This window comes from Prunus avium, chromosome 1 (genome assembly GCF_965620075.1).
Source record: "Prunus avium chromosome 1, drPruAviu1.hap1.1, whole genome shotgun sequence".
NCBI classification, from domain to species: domain Eukaryota; kingdom Viridiplantae; phylum Streptophyta; class Magnoliopsida; order Rosales; family Rosaceae; genus Prunus; species Prunus avium.
Genome location: NC_142284.1, coordinates 41624961 through 41649979, shown reverse-complemented (window position 1 = coordinate 41649979; position 25019 = coordinate 41624961). Strand labels below are relative to the sequence as shown.

General features: G+C 37.5%; 5 protein-coding genes and 1 pseudogene across 5 annotated transcripts; 5 read left to right on the top strand and 1 right to left on the bottom strand.

Moving 5' to 3' along the window:
* Positions 1–1201: 1201 nt before the first annotated feature.
* On the bottom strand, positions 1202–6839 carry LOC110751316 (Early-responsive to dehydration stress protein (ERD4)). Its single transcript, XM_021951760.2, has 9 exons — positions 6079–6839; positions 5694–5757; positions 5343–5552; positions 4958–5149; positions 3959–4257; positions 3217–3493; positions 2068–2343; positions 1659–1892; positions 1202–1560 (listed from the first exon to the last, which is right to left on the bottom strand). The coding sequence occupies exons 1-9, from the start codon at positions 6513–6515 to the stop codon at positions 1390–1392; spliced, it is 2160 nt and encodes a 719-aa protein (XP_021807452.2). The 5' UTR covers positions 6516–6839; the 3' UTR covers positions 1202–1389.
* A 494-nt stretch (positions 6840–7333) lies between these two features.
* On the top strand, positions 7334–8114 carry LOC110751432 (eukaryotic translation initiation factor 2 subunit beta pseudogene; annotated as a pseudogene).
* A 1239-nt stretch (positions 8115–9353) lies between these two features.
* ATS9 (non-ATPase subunit 9) lies at positions 9354–12039 on the top strand. Its single transcript, XM_021951775.2, has 2 exons — positions 9354–9494; positions 10557–12039. The coding sequence occupies exon 2, from the start codon at positions 10583–10585 to the stop codon at positions 11849–11851; it is 1269 nt and encodes a 422-aa protein (XP_021807467.1). The 5' UTR covers positions 9354–9494; positions 10557–10582; the 3' UTR covers positions 11852–12039.
* A 541-nt stretch (positions 12040–12580) lies between these two features.
* On the top strand, positions 12581–14653 carry VTI1B (Vesicle transport v-SNARE family protein). The gene is made up of 5 exons (XM_021951918.2): positions 12581–12830; positions 13155–13210; positions 13319–13507; positions 13832–14002; positions 14380–14653. Exons 1-5 carry the CDS (start codon positions 12734–12736, stop codon positions 14533–14535), a joined length of 669 nt encoding a protein of 222 aa, XP_021807610.1. The 5' UTR covers positions 12581–12733; the 3' UTR covers positions 14536–14653.
* A 2049-nt stretch (positions 14654–16702) lies between these two features.
* Positions 16703–18655, top strand: LOC110751286 (plant/protein). The gene is made up of 5 exons (XM_021951727.2): positions 16703–17242; positions 17699–17798; positions 17921–18041; positions 18181–18276; positions 18388–18655. Exons 1-5 carry the CDS (start codon positions 16828–16830, stop codon positions 18520–18522), a joined length of 867 nt encoding a protein of 288 aa, XP_021807419.1. The 5' UTR covers positions 16703–16827; the 3' UTR covers positions 18523–18655.
* Positions 18656–20021: 1366 nt separating this feature from the next.
* On the top strand, positions 20022–24376 carry VIK (VH1-interacting kinase). Its single transcript, XM_021951815.2, has 11 exons — positions 20022–20498; positions 20623–20697; positions 20777–20893; positions 21322–21416; positions 21806–21926; positions 22054–22133; positions 22859–22918; positions 23147–23268; positions 23373–23458; positions 23565–23680; positions 23875–24376. Exons 1-11 carry the CDS (start codon positions 20196–20198, stop codon positions 24002–24004), a joined length of 1305 nt encoding a protein of 434 aa, XP_021807507.1. The 5' UTR covers positions 20022–20195; the 3' UTR covers positions 24005–24376.
* The last annotated feature ends 643 nt before the right edge of the window (positions 24377–25019 follow it).

Below are 25019 nucleotides of genomic sequence, written 5' to 3'. Positions count from 1 at the left end.
CATGAGATGGGTTTTTACCAGCACTCCAATACAGATGAATATTATAAGTTCTCGAGATGAAATAGGAACTCAAGACTTCACTTTCATCTCCATCCATTGCTTTGCTTTGCTTTGATGTCTGTCTTTGACATCATAAAATATTATTATGATAAATAAATAAATCATCGGGAATGATAAAGTTATTTACTTTTGGCTAATAAGAGTTCCAATTTGTTAAAGCGAGCATTCCATTCAAAAACAAATTAATTAAACAATGATTAAAAAACATATTGCAGTCAAAGATAATCATGAAACACCAATTCAGTGGGCGGCATGAAGACCAATTCAGTGGTGTCAATTATGGAGTTTAGTAGTATATACATGCATGTGAGAAGAAATGAATATGTTATTGGAATCATAAGTCACCAGTATAATTAAGAGCAAATTAGAAAACTAATTAATTCTTTAATTAAATGTTTAATGTTTAATGTTGTATATGATGTTTACAAAGATGGCCGAAGTCATAAGGACAGATTTGGGCCATAGCTGATCTATATTTGCAGAACAGGTTACAGAACCAGCTTCATTCAAATATAACTTGGAACAATGAAATTCATATGCATATTTTTCAAATCAATTTGAAAAGAATCCAATCCATCACTGTATAATAGTAAAACTAAATTAGAATCATTCTAAAACATCTCTCTCTCTCTCTCTCTCTCTCTCTCTCATGCAATGTGGCAAATGAAAAGGAGAAGCTTTTGACAATCTGCTGTATAAAGGGGAAGAATCAGATATATTTATCTATCTTAAAGTGGATAGAGCAAATTTTCTTTTTTCCTAAATTTTAGCTCATACTACTCATGAGAAGAAGACTGAGAAGATCCTTGACATGAAAATCTAGACCATTGACCTTCTTCCCTTGACTATCTTCGAAACTAAAGAGGCGGACACTGATGATGACTTAGACCAAAGAAAGACAGTAACTAATGATGATTTACCTAGTGAATTCTTTAAACACAAGGAACATACATTGGATATTGCAGCACTTCAAATCTTGAAAGATACCTTTAAGAAGTTGACAATCATTTAGTTAATTACTTTGCTCCTTCTTTAGTAAGGGTTGCATTTGTAACTAATTGTGATTAGAGCGGGCTAAAAGAATTAGAGACTACATGGCATGCTGATAGTTCCAGATTGAAGGAAAATCAGTTGGGACAAGTTTATGAAAATTGATCTCAAGAACACAACTATTAATAGATCATATGGTTGGTTGTACACGTCCATTCACAGATGGATATGCATGCATACACAAGGAGAATAAGCACATCAATCGGGATGGAAGAGTGATCTTTTGAAGAAACTTCTATTGTACAGGGAAAAGAATAAGATATCACATAAAAATGTACCTCAAACCTGTGCTTGATGAACAGAAGATAAAAGAGGGCTGTTAAGTCTGTCACTGCTCCCAGAATAGTGGATAGGCATCAAGGCTGGGTCCTGATAGAAGCTGATCAATTCATCCAAAAATTCAGGCATTGTAGGATCGTTCTCATCTTGCCTGTCCTTTCTTATCAAACTCTGAAACAGAAAATAAACCGGGTGAACACCAGGGCAAAAGATTTATAGGTGGGAGTCTTAGTGTCAAAGAGTAACAATGATGTGGATTTTAAACATACCTCAGCAGGGTAAGCAACGAAATTGGGCAGGAAGCGTTTCCGGCAGTACTCATTAAACAGAAGTGTTAATACAGGAAGAGGAAAAACTAAGGTTGATGCTAGAGAGAGCTTCTTCAATGTAAAGATTCCAACTGCAATAGCATGCATAAGTACCAGAGAAAATATCATCGAATTGTGCACGATCGGCCAAAACTTCCCTGCAGTTTCATACTGAGGAGCATATACATTTATGAACTGCACAGTGAATTTTGCTGAGTATCAATACGCTACATTCAAATCAAATCCTCTAACTAGTTACAAGAAATCACAAACAATAACTTCTAAATGCAATCTTTAATAATTCTTCCAACAAATTCTGACCTCACTGAACAAATGATACTTCCATTATCAACATGTTAAGTCTGCTGACCTGATTGCGATAGATGATGTATCCAAGACAGAGGTACACCAAGAGGAAAGGCAGAATTAGTGGAGCTAGGAAGAAGTAGTTGATCCCGAGAAGTACAAAGAAAAGAATTCTTGGGGTGTGACTATGATAAGGAATTCCTGGAACTTCAAGTTCAGTATCTCTACTGGCAGTAAAAGGTCTTTTTATTAGACTCCAGAGTAAAGGAAATATGCGAAAGAGCTCTGAAGAAGTACTCGTCCATCCTGATGTGACTACATAAGCAATGAAAAAAGAAGCCTGCATCACACCCGTTGTAAATGATGTTATTAACATGAAAATAGTGAACCTGATGATAATGATAAGGTAGTAAAAGTGTACACTCATCATTTTTATTGCATGCCTAAACTGAAGGGAAACTTAATTCAATTTCAAATTTATCTTGCTAAAACACATTTCCAGTCTGAGATGTGCCTGACACTAAATATGTCTGAGCATATTGATTGTAGCCGTGTGCCTGAAATGTGCAGCTGTGATCTATTACATGCAACAGTGTGCCAGATGGATGGATAAAATTCTAATATGATCCGAAGGCTCAGACATACTGAAAGAACTTAAAACTTGAATACCAAACATCATTTGGAGCTTATCATGATACCCCATATTCAAACCCCAAACAAAAGCACCGCATGTCGAAGATTTTAGCTCATCACTTCTCAGAAGGATTCAATTACAATTTCTGGGAAAAATATTTTTACTTGCAGATATAGATAGGTAATATAAAAAAAAGTACCAAATTACCCTATGAAATCAATCAGAGTAGCAGGAAGTTATATTACCATTTTGGCACTCAACAATGCATTGACATGTCGAAGATTTTAGCTCATCACTTCTCAGAAAGATTCAATTACAATTTCTGGGAAAAATATTTTTACTTGCAGATATAGATTGGTAATATAAAAAAAGTGCCAAATTACCCTATGAAATCAATCAGAGTAGCAGGAAGTTATATTACCATTTTGGCACTCAACAATGCATTGACAAAAGCCTACAGGTTAGATAAGTGGAGAACACATAACAATGATATGTATGTAGTTTCCGATTCTCCAAAGTTTATTAATTCATTGGACAAGACTTTTGTGCAATCATATCATGGAGGACATATTTTCTCACCTGTGCTGGAACAGCAACAGCTAGCCTTGAAGGAATGTTCTTGGGGTCAAGAAAGAGAGAAACCTTATACAAAACTGAGCCAGAAAATACAGTAGCAAAAAAAATGTTCCATATTGTGAACCACAGTACTTTTGAACATGCACTCTTTTGTATATCACTGTTAGAAATATATCCTTGAATGGATGAAAGGAACTCCATGACAGGGGGCACCATTTTCAGAAACAACAGAAGGATAAGACTAGGGAGGTAGCCTGTAATGACTTGACTAACAAATGTGCTGCAGGAAGACACACAAAGTTAGAACTTTACATCATCAACCAATCCAAAAGATAAAAACTGTAAAAAAGTTACCACGATTTAACTTTTTGAACTGCATAAAACCACAAGGTCATTTAAAAAGATAGATAAAGATAAGTGTCCTCAGAGTTTCTACAATATTTATGGTAGATATAGGTTTCTCATCATTTTGTCTAAGATCAAGTTTTTCACAAATGTTGCAGAAGTATTCATTTAATTGATTGAAATTTGGTGCATTTACATCTGGACATTCATCAGGAAAAAGAGAAAACCAAAGACACTTTACTTAACCAGAATGATTGAAGTGAAAAATGAAAGTGCAGTCACTAGCAAGTGGCTATGTAAATTCATAATGTGTGTTGAGAGAGAGAGAGAGAGAGAGAGAGAGAGAGAGAGAGAGAGAGAGAGAGAGAGAGAGAGAGGTGGGTTTATGATATTTACTCACATGGTTAGAACGCTAGTGAGAAAGGGAAACCAAACTTCCAACTGGTTCAGGTTAGTAAGACCTTGGACAACTACAACAGGAATGAGGAATAAGACTGTTAGGAGAATGCATGCTAATATAACCACCAGCTTAGATATCCATCTTCGGAGGAATGATGACGAAAAGAAGGGCCAGTAAACATCATGAGGTTCAGGAGCTTGCTCTGTGACCCAGTGTGTAGGATTGGTTGATTGTTGCAAGTGGAGAGCAACTGCGGCACCATATCGAGACTTGAAGGATACAAAAGCAGATCGGACTTCCTTAAACATTAGAAAAATGAATGCAAATTAATAACATGCCCTCAGAACCATCATAACTGACCAATTTACATGGAGTTCACCCCTATTGCCACTTATTCACACTTAAAATGTGACAGTGATGAAAGACTTATTAGATGGGAGGATGATTTGGACAAGATAGTGGAATGCTTTTATTTTTTTAACATTTTATAACAGGTAAACAAGGGAGTCTTATTATCCTAAGTTGTACAGTAAGAGCATGACAGAACAATACAAGCAGGTAACAAATTGTAACCGCATGGAGACTGGAGCCAGAACTTATCACAATTTCACAAGAAATTCTTACCCTCTACCCACAGTCCCCGAGTCAAGGGTGGATTAGGAGTAGTTCAACCACAGAAACAGAATATAGATTTCTAAATCCTGTCGCCCAAGTTATCATAGTTGTATGCCTAAATATGCTTTAATGATATGCTTCACCTAGTCATATCCAAATGACTTTTTTTGTTTGACCACTGATGAATCTACTGTATTAGATACATTTGACAAAAACACAATACATACATAAACCAAGACCTGCACATAACACTTGACTTGAAATATAAGAATCACACCATAAAATTAAAACTATAATGGATGAAAATAACAATTTTTCTGGAATGAGGAAGAGAGGGGAGATGGGGTGGGAGGGAGAGAGAGAAAGATAGAGTTCACGACATACTTCTCCTGCTAATGAAACCTCTGATTGCTCCAATCTCACATTCTCCTCTATGTCTTCAAGCTTCTTTTCATAATGATCCACAAGATTAACCTTGCGTCCAAACAACCCAAAACAACTGGAACGTTTATACTTTTGCTGGTTGGGATCTGATTGCAAGTGAATGAGCCTGGTATATAGTTTTTTCGCATCATTCTAAAGAATAAGGAAAACATATAACTGTTAGAAATGTAAGTATAGCATAGAAAAACATGTTGAAGCATGAACTGCAATTTAATATAAGATCCAACCATGATCTTTCTCAGTATCTTAACTCTATGGATCCTTGAGAGAAACAGAAAACTTAGTAACATCAATGCAGAAGATAGAAATCATACAAAATACTTACAATGAGACTTTGAAGCTTGTTTGTTCGACGAACAACAATATGCGACAGATATGTTGAAGGGTGATACTCCCTAAAGAAGCTGTCAACTTTTTCACTGACACCACTCCCAGCAGAAACAGGAATGCTACGAACTAAGATGGTGAACTGATGTGGCTGAGGTTTGGATGAAAGAAAATAGTCGGTCCTTCTCTGAGAAATATATCTATACTCCTGCAGAATGAAGTATTATTCAGTATCCATTTCAACCTTTGCCTCTTCCAAAGATCACCATAAACTGGGAATTGTGACGTCGTTGTCTGAATCTCCCAAGCATAGGGAGCAAAGTTTTTAACACACCAAGCTGTTACTTACATAATAAAGTAGACAGCAGACAAAGATGGTGACAAGGTACACAGCAACAAAGTGAATCCATAACCTGTAAAAAAAGTCAGCATAAATAAGTTAACTTTTGCACCTAACATGGCTATAATATACAAGGAAAACTAACTGATAAGGGATGCAAGAAAGAAAAACCTGTCTTTATTAGCACAAGTCCAAGATTAGGTAAATCTTTCTTATTAAAATTCAGACTTTAGGAACTTAATTATAGAATTATTAGAATCTAGGGATATTTCGAACAAAAAAAAAAGAATCTAGGGATATTACAATTAGAAATTAAATTAACAACATGAGCTCCAAATTGCTAACTCTATCAACAGCTTGAAATAACCTCACAGTAATTGGAGCAAAAACTCACTTGCTTGAGCCATTGTTCACATTTGAAATGGTAAACACGTCCAGAGAGTTGTTCGACAGATCGGTAAAGTCAACGTACTGAAGCTGATTTCCGGAGCAGTTGATCGGAAGCAGAACGAAGACCCCAATCACTCCAGCAAACAAAAACACTCTGAGGCTGAAATTGATAAGCCTCATAAAAACGACCGCGTCCAATCCCGAGGACGACAACAAATCGTCCTCGGTGAGCTGCCAGGCCGTCTTGACCCAATCGGGAGACGGAATCAGCCGTTCGAGGTTGAAAATACTCGACGTGTTGGACTCTCCTTCGGCGAGCAATCTCGGCATGTAAACCTCATAATTGCTGGGCTGTTTTCGCAGGATAGAGTAGAGCGTGAAGAACAGGACACAGAGGCCGGAGTTTATTAAGAGCGACGTCAACAGAGCCGAAACGAGCATTTCTTGAGCTGCTGATCGGTTTCAGTAAACCCTAGAAAGTTCTGAGCTTTGGATCACTGTTCGGATCCTACCGCTTAAACCGACAGGACTGGACTAACTGTCCGCTGCTTCAAAAAATTTTTAATGCCGGAAATGGTCCTGCGTGTTTCTTCCTTATTTCTCACGGAAGAAAGGAAGCTTCCGTTTCGCGATGTTTGGGTGGATTGGGGGATTTTTTTTCTTCACGATAGTGGTGTAAACGAAGGTGTTCTGTATTTTTGAATCCGGGGGTGATTTTGGGGATGTCGGTGAAGGGACCGGTAGCCATAAACGGGCCAACTACCAGTCAAAATTCCCGCCATCGTCCGAACTTTTGAGACTTCGGCTCCACGGTCAGTGTATATAGCACGTGATCAATTTTCTAATTTCATGTTTTTTAAGTAATGGAGTAGTATGAATTTTTAATTTATGGGTGGTTAGAAAAAAACTGGAAAAACATAAATTTTTTGTTTTTAATAATTGGGGTGTTTTTAGTTGTTCTTGAGTTTGAGTTTTAAAAAATAGGGCTACCAAACAGGTTTGGTTTGTTTTGGACTCCAATTCTGTTTTTGAGTTTAAAAAGTTGAATTTAAGTTGAATACCAAACAGGCCCTTAATTTTCCATATTTAAGTAGGTTTCAAATTATAGTAAGATTTGATTTATGTTTCCTAATTTATTTGGATTAGGAATTCTTTCCTAGAATAAGTTTAAATTCCTTGTTACTCTAGGGTTAGAATATTATAAATACCCCCTATTATGTAATTCATTAGAGAAAGTAGAGTTATTGAGTAAAGTTTATTCGTCGAGATTTTCGAAGAGGGAGAGCTTTCTTTAATTTCAAACGCCATGGCATGTGACAATCAGAATGAGGTGAAGGACGAGGTGGTATCAGATATTGCTCCCTTTGATCCTACTAAAAAGAAGAAAAAGAAGAAGGTTGTTATACAAGATACCGTCGATGATTATGGGGCTCCATCCTATCCTTGGGAGGGCAACACATACGAGGAGCTTCTTGATAGAGTGTTTAACATTCTTCGTGATCGCGAGAATAACTTGGAGCTGGCTGGAGACAGGCGTGGGATAGTTTTGAGGCCTCCACAAGTACTTCGTGAGGGCACAAACAAAACTGTTTTTGTGAATTTCATAGATGAGTGCAAGATGATGCGTAGGGAGCCGAATCATGTCATGAATTTCTTGCTGACCGAACTGGGGACAAGTGGATCGCTTGATGGGCAACAAAGGTTGGTTGTCAAGGGAAGATTTGCACCCAATAATTTCCAAGGAATACTGCGCCGATATGTCATCAGATATGTCAATTGCAATGGGTGTAAAAGTCCGGACACCATGCTTTCAAAAAAGAATCGTCTCCTCTCTCTTAATTGCGAGAAGTGTGGTTCTGAGCGATCAGTTGCTCAAATTAAAGCTGGTTTTCAGGCTCGCGTGGGACCAAGGAATGCAAGAACATGATCTTAATTAGCATGTTGTGTCGACTCATGATTTTACTAAGTTTAGATTAATTTAAAGTAAATTATCGCTTTTATTCAGTTTAGCTTCTACAACAGTAAAATTTTCTTATGCTTATTAGTAATTACAGACCTTCCTATGCTTTGGATTTTGCTTGTTTAGTTGATTCTATGATGTTTCAAAGTTTTTTTAAAAAAAGATCTTATTGCGTGCATATATCTTTTCATTCTTTATGAGGAGAAGATAAATTAAAGCCCATCTACTAAATAAAACACGCCTAATAAAACTTTCTTACTACATTATTACAAGGGTGGGGCTTTCTAATATGGAAAGACAAAATGTAAAACCTAGTTTCGATTGATCCTATCATGCGATACTTTTTTCTTTTCAATTGCAAGATTATGTGAAAGCTAAAAAAAGATTTCCATACGTAATCCTTTGTATAGGCGTTATAAAGCACTTCCCTAAGTTTCAATTTTTGAAAGATATGAGGATAAGCAAAAATACCAACCAATTGAAATGTAGGATTGCCTAGTATTCCACCAATTAGTAACCCAAGATTCCAAACTTGTACTAAATGAGAGAGAGATCCATCAAGGCAAAAATACTATAGATGCAGGAAATAGAAGGGAAAATAATACTTTCTTTTTTGCCATTTTTTCGTCTCAGCAATAATGAGCCAAGCTAGTATTTGCAGTGAATCCCCCTGTTAAGTAATCATGCATTACGATAGGAACTCTCAATTTTCTGGTAAATACAGCGAAAAATATGCTACACACGCTCAATTAGGTGAAAATTTTGAATTATATCGTGCTACTTTTGAAAAAATATGCTGTGGACCTTGCATTTTTTATTTATTCTTTTGTAATAATTACTTTTAGTAATAATGAAACTATTTTGTTCCTAAAAAAAAATATTATAAGAATACGCCAATCCCAAGGATTTATAGGATTAATTGTGGATCCAACCCAACAATAAAACAATTAGTTGTTTCATCTTATATTTTTGTATGATAATAATAATATTTATTTTTTCAAATTAAAAAAAATAAAAAAATCTCCTAGTTGGAATCCAAAATCAAAAGGAAAAAAAAAAGCACACACAATCTTCCAAAGAGAAGAAAACAAAGCCCAGCCCAAGATCAAAGCTCATTTTTCGCAAGCCCAGTCCAAGGACTGGCTTTTCTTTAGAAACAAGAAAAGAAGAAAACCTGTTGATATTTTTAAAAATAGCAATTATTTTTGGTGGAGAGGGGGTTTTGTTCCCGTGCAGCGATAGTCCATCAAGGAATTTACACCACGAATCGGAACACCGCAGAAAAATAAAAAAAGAGAGAAAATAAAGGGACCGTCCCAGCTAAGCTGAGCCTTTACTTAAGACTTGGGACTTCACAAATCCGCCTCTCGCTGTGCATCACCACCGACCCTCCTCCTCTCGTCCTCTGTGAATCTTCTTCACTCTTTCTTCAAGCTCGTCCAATTTCCTAGGTCAACCGGGTATCTATCCATCCCTCTTCTTCCTGCGATCTCATTTACTTCAATTCTTTAAATTTAGGTTTAATTTTTTGTTTTTTCAAACTAGGGATATGCTTCAGTTTAGGGTTTTTTTTTCCTCAATTTGAAATTATTTCAGTTTATGGGGTTGCTTTCTGCTTGAATTTCAGGGCTTTCTTGCCTTCGACTTTCTATATTGTGCATCTATATCTGTGGGTAGTATGTGTTTACTGTATTTTCATCCGATTTTGCTCAAATGTTGATGTATTGCTGTATTTTTAGTATTTTCAAACATTCATCTCCTTGATTTAGTTTGAATTTCTTGTTACTGTTTATTCATATGTGTTCGAGTCTAAGTTTCTTTTATTGGTTTGAATTTTGTTTTTATTATCTGAGGTACTTTAAACAAAGTTGAACCTTAAAATCTGCAGAGTGCCATTTCTGGTTAGCCAATTAAATTATATTGTAGAGTATAAAATGGCAAGCAAAATTCAGTTTTTGATGTTGATAAAGATATATCATAAATACATGGTTTAAATATGCTTTCTCATTTATATTTGTACTGTTAACTCTGTATTTTCATTAGTTTTGGTGTGAAATAGTGACAGAAAAATAAACAGATGAAGAAGAATTTAGTTATAGACTAGCTATGTAGATCTCACTTGCATGAACAGAATTTCATGGGTTCTCCTAACTGGGGTCAGCTAGATGAATTTGGGAGTGAAGCTGGTTAAATGTTCTCTTAAAGTACCAAATCGGTTACTTCGTTGGGGATGGCTCGTAATGTTGATAAATGCTTTTGGGAGGGAGTAAAATTTGTTATTTGTCAATTTTTGTCTATATTAGAGACTTGGGAATCATTTTAGAAGTTAGTGCCGTCAAAGGTTTAAGTAACATCTTCCTTTGCAGTGTTATATTATAAGAATATTCACAGGTCAAATCTCAGTTTTTAGGAGGCTTGCAACTGCTTGGGATCCAAACTGATACCTCTTTCATCTTCGTATTTAGATGCTGAGGCAATTTTATTATTTGATTTTAATAGTTTGGTCTGTTCTCTTTCTGCAGGACTTGGATAGTTCAAAGCATTGACAATGTCTTCATCATATCTCCCAGCAACTACTGATTCGATTGCTCAGGCTTTAGAGGCCAAAGCCCCATCTGAAGCCATTTCTATTCTTTATCGCATTCTTGAAAACCCATCTTCTTCTTCTGAAGCTCTACGGATAAAGGAACAGGCTATCACAAATCTGACGGATCTTCTTAGACAAGAAAATCGGGCAGAGGATCTTCGTAACCTTCTCACCCAGTTGAGGCCCTTCTTTAACTTGATTCCCAAGGCGAAAACTGCAAAAATTGTTCGTAGTATTATTGATGCAGTAGCTAAAGTACCAGGCACATCTGATCTTCAGATTTCCCTTTGCAAAGAAATGGTGCAGTGGACCCGTGCTGAAAAGCGAACTTTCCTTCGACAGCGAGTGGAGGCCAGACTTGCATCTCTTTTGATGGAAAGCAAGGAGTATTCAGAAGCACTAAGTCTCCTATCAGGCTTGATCAAGGAAGTGAGAAGGCTAGATGACAAGCTTCTCCTTGTGGACATAGATTTGTTGGAGAGTAAGCTCCATTTCTCTTTGAGAAATCTCCCTAAAGCCAAGGCTTCACTCACTGCTGCAAGAACAGCAGCCAATTCCATATATGTGCCTCCAGCTCAGCAGGGAACTATCGATTTGCAGAGTGGGATTCTTCATGCTGAAGAAAAGGACTACAAGACTGCTTATAGTTATTTCTTTGAAGCATTTGAAGCCTTCAATGCTCTTGAAGATCCTCGGGCTGTATTTAGCCTCAAGTATATGTTGCTGTGCAAAATCATGGTGAGCCAGGCTGATGATGTGGCAGGTATAATTTCATCAAAAGCAGGACTACAGTATGTGGGGCCCGAGCTGGATGCTATGAAAGCAGTTGCTGATGCTCACTCGAAGCGCTCTTTAAAGCTCTTTGAAACTGCTCTTCGGGATTTTAAGGCTCAGCTGGAGGAAGATCCCATTGTCCACAGGCACCTTTCTTCCCTGTATGACACTCTGTTGGAACAGAATCTCTGCAGGTTGATTGAGCCTTTCTCAAGGGTGGAGATTGCTCATATCGCAGAACTCATTGAACTGCCAATCGATCATGTGGAAAAGAAACTGTCTCAGATGATTCTGGACAAGAAGTTTGCAGGGACTTTAGATCAGGGTGCTGGATGCCTCATCATTTTCGACGATCCCAAGACGGATGCAATCTACCCTGCAACGTTGGAAACCATATCTAACATCGGCAAGGTTGTGGACAGCCTCTACGTGAGGTCTGCGAAGATAATGGCATGAGGTTGTAGGTTCAAGGAGGCAGTTTACTGCCTTCACTTCATTTCTTTTGGTTCTATTCTGAGTCGACACTGTAATGCCAGCAGTAATCCTTTCATTTTATGGTTTTAGACTAAATTGTACTGTGAGTTTGGTAGGTTCTACCATTTGGAGAATTTTCATTTTACACAAAGGAACTTGTATTGAGCCTACTCAGGTTGCTTGGATTTTACTTTAGAGGTTAACTTTGTTTAGGAAATGTGCACTTTTACTGTGGTTTGTTGATTAATCCCCTTAATCCCTCCACCCGTGCTCCCTCCCCCTCCTCTCCCCGCCCCCCTTCAGCTACTTTTCCAGAGTTTTAATTCTTCTGCTGTTTTCTTTGTGCACAATAATCTTTGATTTGTCACAAATTTACTGGGTACTGACCTAGGAGCCTAGATGGTATTGTTTTATCAGAAAAAGAGAAAGGAAAGTGAAAATTTCTTTTTCTGTTTATGTTTCTGTTATTGAACAAGGAATATGATAATAATCATACAAAATTTAACTTTATAAAGGGTCGGTTCTATGAGAAGGGGAAAAGAAACAAGATGATCGAAACGCAGTGTCGTACAAGGAAAATACAAAATTATATGGCATGGTAACTTTATCTAGCGGGGCGTTTTTTCGACGACTGTTCATTTCCCTTTTTTTAATTGAGCCTCCGAAATTCAGAAATTACGGACGAGCTCAAAAAGTCGAATCTCGATTTCTGTCAACTGTGAGCTACAAGAAGACCAACAAAATCTGAAAAATTGAGGTTGGAGAACGAACAAAACAACCCAAAATCCTCTTCAGATCGTTGTCTTCTCGATTCGCAAATTCTCAATTGAACCAGTGGGGATAGTGTGCCACGTAGCAATCGAGATGAGTGAGGTGTTTGAAGGCTACGAGCGTCAGTACTGCGAGCTCTCAGCAAATCTCTCACGAAAATCTAACTCCGCCGCCCTTCTTCCTGACCATGGTATTATTCTATTGTTTCATTTTCTGCTAATTTAATAACTATCCGTACTGCCATGTCTCCGATTGTGGGTTTTTTGCGATATTATGCCCCAACGTTCTTAATTTATGAGATTTCATCAATTAGTAACAGTGATCAACTTGGAAGATTATGGCTGATAGGGAATTCTTTTGGGGGGTTTTATGGGTTTTCTGTTTTTTGCTTGTTGATCGAGTGTTTGTTAGAAAGTCAAGACCTTTAATGCATCCGTGTATTTGTACGATTTGGTTTAGTTGTGATCTTTTTATGAAATGGGCTGTTGTTGCTGTGGGTCAATGTGATTTGCAGAGAAGAAGCAGAGGTTTTCTGAGATTAAAGTTGGATTGGACGATGCTGATGCTTTGGTAATATGCAGAACAAAAGTTTTCACTTCGTTTTCCTTTGCTGGAGAGCTTCTGGTCTCTTATACTTTCCTTGTTTTTACGAATGAGTGGTGTGGTTTGTTTTTTCAGATTCGGAAAATGGACCTTGAAGCCAGAAGCTTGCAGCCGAGTGTAAAGGCGGTGCTTCTTGCTAAGCTAAGGGAATATAAATCTGATCTCAATAAGTTGAAAAGGGAAATCAAAAGAATTACATCACCTGATGCCAATCAGGCTGCTCGCGAAGAGCTGTTGGAGTCCGGAATGGCTGACGTGCATGCGGTAAGTCTGGACTCTGTATGGATTGTTAAACTTCAATTCTAGCTTTCCTTAATTGATAACATTTGGGCCAAAGTATAAAATTTGATTTGAGGAATTGTATGCATTTATGACGTGCTGTAATGCAAATATCCCCCAACTATGTGGGGTGCTCTCTTATTTTCGCCTATAATTTTCCTCTTGATATATGACAAAGGCAACTACTAGGCCATGTCATTTGTCCTCAATGGATCATTTACAAGTTAGATGTAATGTTTGTCTTTAGTTTTCTTTCTCTTGGTAGAATAGAATAACATTTTTTGGTGATATATGTGGACAACAAAACAGGTTTCTTCTGATCAAAGAGAGAGAATGACAATGTCTGTTGAGAGATTGAATCAATCAAGTGATAGAATCACGGAGAGTAGGAGAACCATACTGGAGACTGAAGAGCTTGGTGTCTCCATTCTCCAAGATTTGCATCAACAGCGGGAAACTCTCCTGCATTCCCATCAAAAAGTAAGTTTAACTTTTTAATCATGTTTCTGCTTAACTTAAGGTTCATTGTTGTCGCTTAGACTTCTTTTCGCTTCCCTGAAGTTGAATTCAGTGAGTTTCCCTTACATGCCATTCACATATTCCAATGCTGGAGTCGTTCCTACACTTGCTTGTTGAGGAACCAAAACCTTACAAATAAAGTGGGGCTCATAACTCCAGTGGCAGTGCTCCAAAAACCTCAGATATAATGTTGGGGTCTCGACCTAATATCATGCCAGGCCAATAGGCCTCCTTTGAAAGAAAAAGAAAGAAGTTCCGACATACGATCTGAACAAGGCATCTGCATTAGTGAATTTGTTAATCTGAGTGTTTTGTGTTTTTCCTTTTGTCATTTGCAGCTTCATGGGGTAGATGACGCCATTGACAAGAGTAAAAGAGTTTTAACTGCCATGTCACGGAGGATGACCAAGCATAAATGGATCATCGGCTCAGTCATCGGAGCTCTTATCGTTGCAATCCTGTTTATTCTATATTTTAAGTTTTCTCATCATTAATGGATATCGGATACGAATACCATCTGTGGTATAAGAGATTCTCTCTAGTGATTGTTGTATCTATACATAAGCTCTATTGCCCAGAGAGTAATGAATCATATTTCCCCTATTTTATCAATACTTGTCCTCTTTTTGTAAATTTTTAATGGAATGTTCAGGTCTTAAAACACTCAATGGCAGCGGGAGGGAGGCCTCAACTCAATTAATCTTGTGCAGCAGATATCTTTTAACAAATTGAAGAAAAATCATTATTCTGCTAACTTGCTAATTCATTCAATTTTCAAAACAAGCAATCTTTAAACCCTTTTTTTAAAAAGACTGTAAAATGACTTTTTTGGAGTGTCAATAACGGCTACTTTATTTTAAAAACCGTATAGTTTATGAAATAAACAACAGTATTGAATGAGTGTTTAAATTATTTTAAAAACCGTATTGTTTATACTTTATTTTAAAAACCGTATAGTTTATGAAATAAACAACAGTATTGAATGAGTGTTTAAATTATTTTAAAAACCGTATTGTTTATGAAATAAACGACAGTATTGAATGAGTGTTTAAATCAAAGTTGTTCGCAGCAATGGATTAGTAACTAGTGAATGTTTTAATTAATATGTTAAATTAAGCAAATTAGTTAATGAGCATAGCAAGCATGACTTGTATATTAATAAACGAAGCATGCATCACCAACTGCAATGCATCCATCCATCCATCCATACATACATCCTCAAGATCGACCGATCCATCGTGACTCGATTCCCATACCATAATTTTCTTAATATTCCAAGAATATCCGGACGAGGAGAAACATGGAGAGTAGTAATAATATTAAGGGTTTTGTATGTTTGGTGATTTTCTCATCAGCAATAGCAGTCTTGATATTCCCAGTCTCTGTAGCAGCCTCATGGGGATGCCTTGGAGCCACTGAATACAAATTCGTCATAGAAAACCACTTCGGAGAAGCCTTTATGCAGCAGCACTCAGGAGATGATATAGAGTTTTATTGTCGTTCAGCGTCGTCGAGCCCTTGGACACTTAGCCACCCATCCAAGGACTTCAGAAGAAAACGCATGTCGCTTTTCAAATTGGTTGAGTTCGGTATCTGCGGGGGGTGGTTGGAAGATGCTCCGTCGTACAATTGTTCTGCATCCACCCAAGACGGCAGGTGGAGTACTATTGACTTTCCGGTGCTTCATCCAGAGTATGATTGTGTCAAGACCAAGCAGTTTTGCGAGTGGCACTTGCATGAGGATCATGCACTTCTCTACTCACCCACCCAAAACTCCTGGACTCGTTTCAATTACATTTAGTTAATGAGATCGATTTAGAATTCATATTTATTTAGCAATTAATCTCAGATTTAGTCAGATACTTAAACAAATAATTGCGACCTACCGTGTGTGCGTGTGATGGACTAAAAATAAATGTGAATTTAGAGAATAGACACACGATGATAGCATAGTGCTACGAGTTGATTCAAATTATAAGTTCTGTACCAGATTTAGAGTTGATCGTCATTTTATCAGATGCATAAACAATTGTTATGAGGAGGAATTCAAAGCACTTTAAAACAAGCATTTCATGTATTTTTGTTATAAGTATATTGGTACTATCACTAAAGATCCAAATGATTTATGAGAAGTACTTGAAAATGTTCATCGAAGAGTACTAAAGTCTAAACAAATTCTTTCATAACCCAAAGAGTTTTAGGTTTTCTCCCAAATGTTGCTGGAGTTGTTTTTTATTATCTAAAAGCACTTGTAGCCAATCCACAAGAATAGCTAAACATGCATTTTTACTCATCATATTATACTCGCTTTATGTTAAAATTGCATTTTATTATAAATATGTTGAAATTTTTATTAAAAATTTAAGTGCATTTAAAATGTTTGAGAGAGATTCTTCATGAAACATGTAAATTGCACTTAAATGCAACATGCATTTTTTGGAGTGTCAATTGAGATTAAATTCTGTAACAACTATCTCGTTGTTTAGATTATTGTTTATATTTAAAAAATTAGTAATAAAAATAATTCCCTTTTAAAAAATAATAAAAGGGCATAAAAAATGATGGGTCGGAGTTAGAAGACCCGTCTATTTCACAGGCCCAATTCTCCCGGCCCCACCACCACAGACAGAGCTCCAAGACTGGGGAAAAAAATATCCGCAGATTCATTCAGAGATTCCAACCACCACCCAAGCAACACACAGATTGGAGAGACCCAAACGTAATTGCAATTTGCACCCTATTTATTTTCAAATTTTATTAATTTTACCCCCAAGGTCAAGCCCGCCATGGATTCTCTCTCATCGGTAAAAGTCTTACCCTCCGCAGTCACCAACCCTCTCCGTCCACGGCGCCGCCGGCTCCCCCTCCCTTCTTCTTCACTCGGCAGCTTACACAATCGGAATCTCTACATCTCCTCCTCCGTCATTGGAGTGCCGTGCTCTCCCGAGACTTCGTCTTATTCTAGAAGGAGGCTCGTGAGAGAAGTTTCTTGCCGGTCGAGCGGTGGCGGTGGCGCTGCCCCAGAGGACGCCGACGCCGACGCCGACGCCGATGACGACGGAAGTGAGCAGGTGGAGAGAGCGCTTCATCTGGATGGTAATATTCCCTCCACTTCCGATGAGTTCGTGAAACGCGTGTCGTCTCGTGCTTACGACATGCGGCGCCACCTCCAGCAGACCTTCGATTCCAGCAGCTACGATGGTACGGAATTTTCAATTTCCTTTGAAAGCTTTGGTTGAGTTTGAGATTTTGAGCTATCCTCCTTGCCTTGCACTCTCCCTGCTCTCTGTTTTTGATGCGTGATCAATAAATTAATTGACATAGTTATTTTTATTTGTTTGTTCCTGGTTTTTGCCCTTATTCATGTCCTCTGAAATTCATGATTCAAATTTTTTTTTTTGGGTGAATGCTATATGATATCTCACTATTAAAAGTGTTATAGAAACTTAACTGGATTCAAACATGACCTGTGCTCTGTTTGTTTGTGTTGTACCAATTATCATTTCCAAAATTTATATATGCAAATGAAGAGTTGCAAAAACAGAGTTATGGGTACAAGTTTTGATTGAGTTTGAGACTTGTGGTTATACAGTTGAGTTGAGTGTTGGTCACTGATCTATTTGATCATTGTTTTGCCCTTTCTCTTTTCTTGTTCAGTGTTGGAGGCCAACCCTTGGAGAGAAACTTCCAAGCCTGTGTATGTACTAACACAAAGGGAAAACCTGCTGTGCACCATGAAAACCCGAAGAAATCGCAGGTCTCCCTCCTCAGCTCTTCTCTGTGTGTGCGCCTTTTCTCTTCATTGGTCATAATTGTTGTTATTTGTGGACTGAATTAGTCCCTAGGTTTGGTGACATATTGGTGGGTTATATGTGACAGTGAAGTTGAAACGGAGCTTGGTAAATTGTTTTCCAAAGGATCAAAGTGGAACCAAGCGAAGCAGCCAAGAAACGGTACAAAGTTCCAGATGCTTGTGGAGGATATTAGGGATGGAGTGCTTGTAAGCATCTTTGTTTCTTTTTCTATTGACTTCAATGCATGAATTGTTGGTTGCATAGAAAGTTTCATTTCCTAGGACTTCTGAGCTCGGGCTTCACCTAAGGTTGCATATGATTCACACATTCCAATGGCATTTGCAGGTTTTTGAGGATGAGAATGAAGCTGTAAGGTATTGTGACTTGTTGCAAGGAGGCGGGCAAGGTTGTGAAGGTGTTGCAGAAATAGAGGCCTCATCAGTAAGAAACAGAGAGCCATCTTTAAATTTGGCAGTAGAAATTTGTAAATTGGTGGATGATGGTTTTGCTTTGCAAAAGTGTAACAATGGTTTGGTTGTCTTTAAAATGTAGGTATTCGATCTGTGCCAGAAAATGAGAGCTCTTGCAGTTCTTTTCCGTCGCGGGAGAAGCCCTCCTCTGCCTCAAAGCCTGGAACTCAACCTCAGGGCTCGAAAGCGCTCCCTTGAAGACCAACAAGACCCATAAAGATGACTTGATATGAAAGTTCCTGCTTGGAATTGTATATTTATAACAAACCACTTTCCTATACAACTCCAATACATGCCCCGTCTCTGTAAACTGTAATTTATATATTGATTCTAATTTCTGGGGTTCTTCAGTTTTCATCTTTTCAACTCAATTGAGCAAAGTACCGTGCCCGAATTTTCATGTTAGGTCGAAAATCCAAATTGAGGTGGATTTGTATAAGAAATTTCCAGATCCAAACAATCTCCCCAGCTCCCAACCATATTTCATATTTGGCGGCCGTATTAATTCGCTGACCCAAATACAATCAATCACCCTGGCTTAACTTGGAAAGCCCCCAGGGCATCTATAACGCGCTATGCTGTGACTGTAGCACATAGTTTCCCAACCTCTACATTGAAGTCTACGGCTGGGTTAGCTGCTCCTCATCCTGCTGCTTATTCAGCTCCTCCGGCCGCCTACGGAAGTGGTAGAGCTACCTACCTCACCATTCATTGGTCCAATGGTTGATGTCCTGGTGCAACTATTCCAAGAGAAAGGTGCACTTCGGTCTAAATGGCATTCTTTTTTCTTTTAGTTTAGCATCATCCCTTGCCTACTTTCCCATATCCCAGCACCTATTGAAAAAGTCTCAGTTTGGCATTGTTGTGCTGTGAAAATAATCGCTGTCAGATTTTCTGTGAGAGAAATCAGCTGTAAAAGAAAGCAGTTTGGCGTTTGGTAAACTTTTTGTTAAAAGTGTTGTTCGTACTAATTCCTATATAATCAAAAAATAATTCCCGCATAATCATTAAACTCAGCGCAATTTCAAAATTAATTCTTGCATAATCAGAAAATGAAAGCACCTCATTAGTTGCTTTCTCTCATAACAATTTTTAACAATAAGTGATTCTCTCATAGTTTACCAAACGGGCTGGACTCCCCAAATTTTTTAAAAAATTACTTATCACTCTAAATAAGCAATGCCAAATGGGCACTTAGCCTTTTCCCGAAATTGAATTAATCAGGTTGGTTAAGTACTCATATCTATAATCATACTTTGGGTGTAGGATCTACCATTGGAGGGGGTTTTGTCTAATTCTCTGATTCTGGCTCAGTTAGTTCAGGTCACATCTAAGCTAGTTGGTTGAGACAGTAAACTCCTTCTCTTACGTGAAAAAATGAAAAAGGGAAAAAAAAAGTCAAAATAGGAAAATGGCAATAACATGATTCCCATGGGGCACAGTAACACAAAGCCAAAAGATAAAACAAGTGAGAAAAGAATGAGATTCCGTTGAAAAAGTAAGAGCAGCTATTTTTATATTTTTTATTTTTTGTTTATATTTTTCCACAAATTTGCCCCTTTTAAAGAAAATGCTAGACTTACTACATTTAAATTTTACGTTTATGTACCACATCACTATTAAAGGTGAATCTTATTATATTGTTAGGCTTTATCTGTGTTAGAAAAAGGTGATACGCAACGTGATATATATATAAATGTGATAGTAATATAAGTAAACATAACCAACAAAACCAACCGACTGCAAAAGTCACCCCACCTTCCCTTCAGCACCAAAACAAGAAGCCAAAAAACAAATAGTTAAAAATAAAATAAAATAAGAGCATTTGGCTGGCTACACTACACTTGAATCCATTCACATTCCGATATCCGATCCGCCCCGACTTCACTCATGAGCTCCGGCGCGTCCGATTCCTCTGGAGGCCCCTGCGCTTCGATGCCGCCCGCCGACAAGGACAAGCAGAAGGAGAAGGCCCGCGTCAGCCGTACCTCTCTCATACTCTGGCACGCCCACCACAACGACGTCGCCGCCGTCCGCAAGCTCCTCGAGGAGGATCGCTCTCTCGTCCATGCCCGCGACTACGACAACCGCACTCCGCTCCACGTGGCTTCCCTCCACGGCTGGATCGACGTCGCCAATTGCCTTATTGAGTACGGCGCCGATGTCAACGCCCAAGATCGCTGGAAAAACACCGTATTGATCTTCAACCTTCTATTATTCTTAATTAATTAATTAATTAATTGCAATGCTTAATTATGTGTAATTGTAATTTTTTTTAAGTATTATCAGGTTTTAATTTTGTTAATGTTGATGGCAGCCTCTAGCTGATGCAGAAGGAGCTAAGAAGCATACAATGATTGAGCTTCTAAAATCGTATGGTGGCTTGTCTTATGTAAGTCTGTTGTTCATAGAGTGGAGTTTTTCGGTTTTATTTGGTTTTGTGTGCTCTAATTCTCTGTTTGAGTGTGCAGGGCCAAAATGGGAGCCATTTCGAACCGAAACCGGTGCCACCCCCTCTGCCCAACAAGTGTGATTGGGAAATTGAACCGTCTGAGCTCGACTTCTCCAGCTCAGTTACCATCGGGAAGGTCTGAATTTCTTTTCAATTGACGAGTTTTATACGTTTTTCAAAGATATCGTACTGTTTAAATATTTGATTCTCTTTGTAACGCAGTGCTTTATAAATCTTCATACTTGGTTTCTCACATGTATGGTTTTCATTTTAAGATGTTCTATTGTTATGATAAATTCACTATATCTTTAGTTATTCTCTGTTTCACATGCTAAATATAGTAGGTTCCTTTGAGCTCCCTAAAAGTCAGACCCCATTTCCTCCAATGTTGTTTCTTGCTCTTTTGTGCCAATGATTTCTTGGATTTTTCCTTTCTTTTCCAAGTTGAAGTTGTTGCGGTCAGCTCATAGTTTTATTACCATACTAGCTCTTGTGTTTCCATAATCTATCTGCATTCTGCCATATGCCAAGATACAACCTCAACTTGATCAGTGGTGCTTGTAGGGCTCTTTTGGTGAGATTTTAAAAGCACATTGGCGTGGAACACCAGTAGCTGTCAAACGCATTCTTCCATCCCTTTCGGGTGATAGATTGGTGATGTAAGTTCAACTTCATTTTTATGTAAAAAAAGGTTTTTATCACTTAGTTTCTGTGGAAGTTTACCACATAGATTGGTGATGTAAGTTCAACTTCATTTTTATGTTACTTTTAATTTATTTTATGAACTGTGATGGATTGACAAATGAACAATCAAACTCATAATTTAGTTTTTAGGGCTCTTTAAACAATTTATGCATCATTCTTTCATAGAAATGACAACTTTATCAATCAAAAGATACTTTTCATATATCAAATTTTTTGGGAGGTGGCCTCCTCCATGAAACATGTAATGTTGAAATTACAATCAGCATATCTTTCTTTACCTCCACTTTTCCATCATATTAAAAAGTTGTGAATTTCTGACTTGTTCTTTGCTTTCCTGATACAGTCAGGACTTCCGTCATGAAGTTAATTTGCTAGTGAAGCTTCGTCACCCTAATATAGTCCAATTTCTTGGAGCTGTTACTGAGAAGAAGCCCCTTATGCTAATAACAGAATATTTAAGAGGGGTATACTTGTGCATCTTCAATTTGTGTTCCGAGTTTTTTATTCTCTAAGTCAAAGTTCTTTGTGGTGGTCTTTAAACTGTCTTGCTAAGACAGTGCTTCTTAAATAATGTATTGTCTGCTGTTGTAGGGTGATCTTCATCAATACCTCAAGGAAAAGGGTGCACTTAGTCCTTCAACAGCTATCAACTTTGCCTTAGACATTGCCCGGTACTTTAATGGAACTTCAATCAACTTATTGCCTTAGTTTAAGGAAATCTTTTCCAGATACTATGAAATAGTTTTTTCATGCGAGATAGATGGCTGATATTGCCATCCGGTTGGAGTTCTAATTGCACAGGAAATTTAGCTCTTCAGTATAGTAATCGTTACATCTTTTGCTGTTTGGAAAGTGCAGAGATGGAGTCATACTAGCACATGCATCAAACTTATTTGCCTCTCCCAATTTTTCCCTTTAACTCGTCTGTGCTTCTCGGAAATGAAAAATGTTGTAGTTATGGACTTTGGGAGATTTCAAATATTTTAAATACACTGTTCATAATTGTTGGTTGTGACCATAAAGACTGAATATGCGAACTTTTGGTGGTAAATTGTGTCTTCATGAGATAATAAAATCAAGAACACACTTGCATAAGTCTTTGTGTTTCATTCTAAAACAGAGAGCTCTTATAGCTTGCTTCAGAATAAATAAATAACCACCATTCCTAGTTAAGGTAATTATCTTAATTTTTGCAGGAAGTTCTTGTTAGAAGTCTGGGCTGGTTTTTGCCTCTAGTTTTCTCATAATGTGCTGTTTTTGTTAATATGGGAAAAACAAGAATGAGAGAAGTGAAAATGTGTTTTTAATTTATGATTGGCCAAACTTTTAACTAATATGAAATTTAGTACTTTTGATAATTTTGCTAATTTGAGTTCCTAAATCTCAATGTGGCCAGAGGCATGGCTTATCTTCACAACGAGCCAAATGTCATAATTCACCGAGACCTGAAACCAAGGTGAGTTGATATGTGTAGAATTTGGTGTGTATATGTTGTTTTTAATTAATAACTGTTCAAACAGAATGGCCTAGAGGAATTATCTTCATAGGATGAAAGAAATTCTGGATTTGTGCAAATTTACGATTTCCTTTTCTATTTCTCCAGTCTTGTTTCCATCCCTGTAAACATGTGGCTTGCTTGCAGTATTTTATTTTGTTACTTCTAAATTTTGTTTCTTTATCGCAGGAATGTTCTCTTAGTCAATTCCAGTGCAGACCATTTAAAAGTTGGAGATTTCGGACTAAGCAAGCTCATCAAGGTTCAGAATTCTCATGATGTGTACAAGATGACTGGCGAAACTGGAAGTTGTGAGTGTCTTTGGAAATTTACAATTGAATTAAAGTTGCTGTTGAATAAAATAAATCATGAAAGTAAAATATATTTGTGTGTTTTGCATTGGAACCAATGAAAGACCGGTATATGGCTCCTGAAGTTTTTAAGCACCGGAAATATGATAAGAAGGTTGATGTGTTCTCTTTTGCAATGATATTATATGAGGTAATGTTGCTTTGTGCAAGATATGAAATTCAGATTCACCCTTAAAACAGAAAGATGTAAAATGATTTATTCCAGTCCTGATCTATGACACTCCCAACTGGTGCAGATGCTTGAAGGGGACCCACCGCTATCAAACTACGAGCCTTATGAAGCAGCCAAATATGTGGCGGAAGGACACAGGCCATTGTTTCATGGAAAAGGGCACACCCCTGAACTGAAAGAGTAAGTTAATACTGTAATTTCAAGTCAACCAAAACGTTCCCTTCTTTCGTGCTATTCCACATACAATTACCTTTCATCATTCAGAAAGAGTGGCATTTGCGTTGCTAATTTAAATTGAATACCCTCATGCTTTAATACAAGTACTGAAACTTGAATTGTTAGTCGTTTATTTCTTTCCATTGAATGTTTTACAGGTTAATAGAGCAGTGTTGGGCTGCTGACATGAACCAAAGACCATCTTTCTTGGAAATTCTCAAAAGGCTTGAGAAGATAAAGGAAAAAACTCTACAGGCAGAACATCACTGGAACATATTTAATACGTAAACTTGGAAGTGATGGCGCTGTCAGGTACATAAGTGATCCTCTGCCAGTCACTTGTAGTCCCAAAATGTGCAGATGGGATTGTGAATAGGCTTAAAGTGAGAAAGCTTGCGATTGTGACTATTGTTCTACAGTATTCTGTTTCAGATTCTTATTGTGAACGGAGGAGGTATTTTCCTCTGTTTCTGCATAACAGTATGCCTTTGTCTGAACAAACTTATCCAGAAAATCTCATACGGATTAACACATATATAGAGATTTCATGTTTTGACTGGATAATCTCCTTTTCGTATCTTTTAATTGTAATTTGTTGTAGCCATTTTAAGTGATGTTGAGAACAGATATAATGCTAGACAAGATTATATATTATCTTCTCGTCTTGTCTTGCTTTAACAATTGAATAAAAGTTCTCCGCTTTGGAATGATACGATATCAATTTTTCCAACTAATAGACGAGAAGCTCGTCCCTTATTTTGGGTTTTTCACAGAGTCATTATCGAGTGAACTCACCTAGACAAATTGATTTCGAGCATTATTATGGGTAGAAAGCCCAAGGTAACACAAAATACATGGCCAAAGCTAGAGCAAGATTAACAAATAATGAGTAACAAAACTAGCAAACCGTAATCCAGATGGCCACATTTCTTTGAAGCCATTCCGCTTGGACTGAAACCTAGGCCCCGTTTGGTTCACGGAATGAATTTGATGGGAAATCATTTCCCATGTCATTTCCCAAGGGATGAGAAATGTTGATTCCTTTCTCATGTTTGATAATGCCGGGAAAGTGATCCGGAAATATCACTTTATTTCCTTTCCCATGTTTGTTTTGAGTAGGAATGGAAAACAAATTTTGTTTAGTTTCCCAATTGTACCCCTATTAAAAAAAAAAAGAATACCAATAATTGTTGGATAAAAATTGTAATTATGAATTGTTAGTAAGGACAAATTAGTCAAAAAAAATTGTATTTAATGCCAATTTTACTTTCCCATGGGAAGGGAAAGTGAAACCCAAGGAGGA

Bases quoted from the DNA above. Each gene is read 5' to 3' on its own strand.
- LOC110751316 (XM_021951760.2), bottom strand. From the start codon at position 6,515: ATGCTCGTTTCGGCTCTGTTGACGTCGCTCTTAATAAACTCCGGCCTC. The intron at 5,758-6,078 runs GTGAGTTTTTGC...CTTTTTTTACAG, and splicing joins GTGAACAATGGCTCAAGCAA to GTTATGGATTCACTTTGTTG. The intron at 2,344-3,216 runs GTGAGAAAATAT...GGTGTGATGCAG, and splicing joins CTGTTGCTGTTCCAGCACAG to GCTTCTTTTTTCATTGCTTA.
- LOC110751286 (XM_021951727.2), top strand. From the start codon at position 16,828: ATGGATTCTCTCTCATCGGTAAAAGTCTTACCCTCCGCAGTCACCAAC. The intron at 17,799-17,920 runs GTCTCCCTCCTC...TATATGTGACAG, and splicing joins AAAACCCGAAGAAATCGCAG to TGAAGTTGAAACGGAGCTTG. The intron at 18,042-18,180 runs GTAAGCATCTTT...TGGCATTTGCAG, and splicing joins ATATTAGGGATGGAGTGCTT to GTTTTTGAGGATGAGAATGA.
- VIK (XM_021951815.2), top strand. From the start codon at position 20,196: ATGAGCTCCGGCGCGTCCGATTCCTCTGGAGGCCCCTGCGCTTCGATG. The intron at 20,894-21,321 runs GTCTGAATTTCT...TGGTGCTTGTAG, and splicing joins GCTCAGTTACCATCGGGAAG to GGCTCTTTTGGTGAGATTTT. The intron at 21,417-21,805 runs GTAAGTTCAACT...TTCCTGATACAG, and splicing joins TCGGGTGATAGATTGGTGAT to TCAGGACTTCCGTCATGAAG.
- ATS9 (XM_021951775.2), top strand. From the start codon at position 10,583: ATGTCTTCATCATATCTCCCAGCAACTACTGATTCGATTGCTCAGGCT.
- VTI1B (XM_021951918.2), top strand. From the start codon at position 12,734: ATGAGTGAGGTGTTTGAAGGCTACGAGCGTCAGTACTGCGAGCTCTCA. The intron at 12,831-13,154 runs GTATTATTCTAT...TGTGATTTGCAG, and splicing joins CGCCCTTCTTCCTGACCATG to AGAAGAAGCAGAGGTTTTCT. The intron at 14,003-14,379 runs GTAAGTTTAACT...TGTCATTTGCAG, and splicing joins TCCTGCATTCCCATCAAAAA to CTTCATGGGGTAGATGACGC.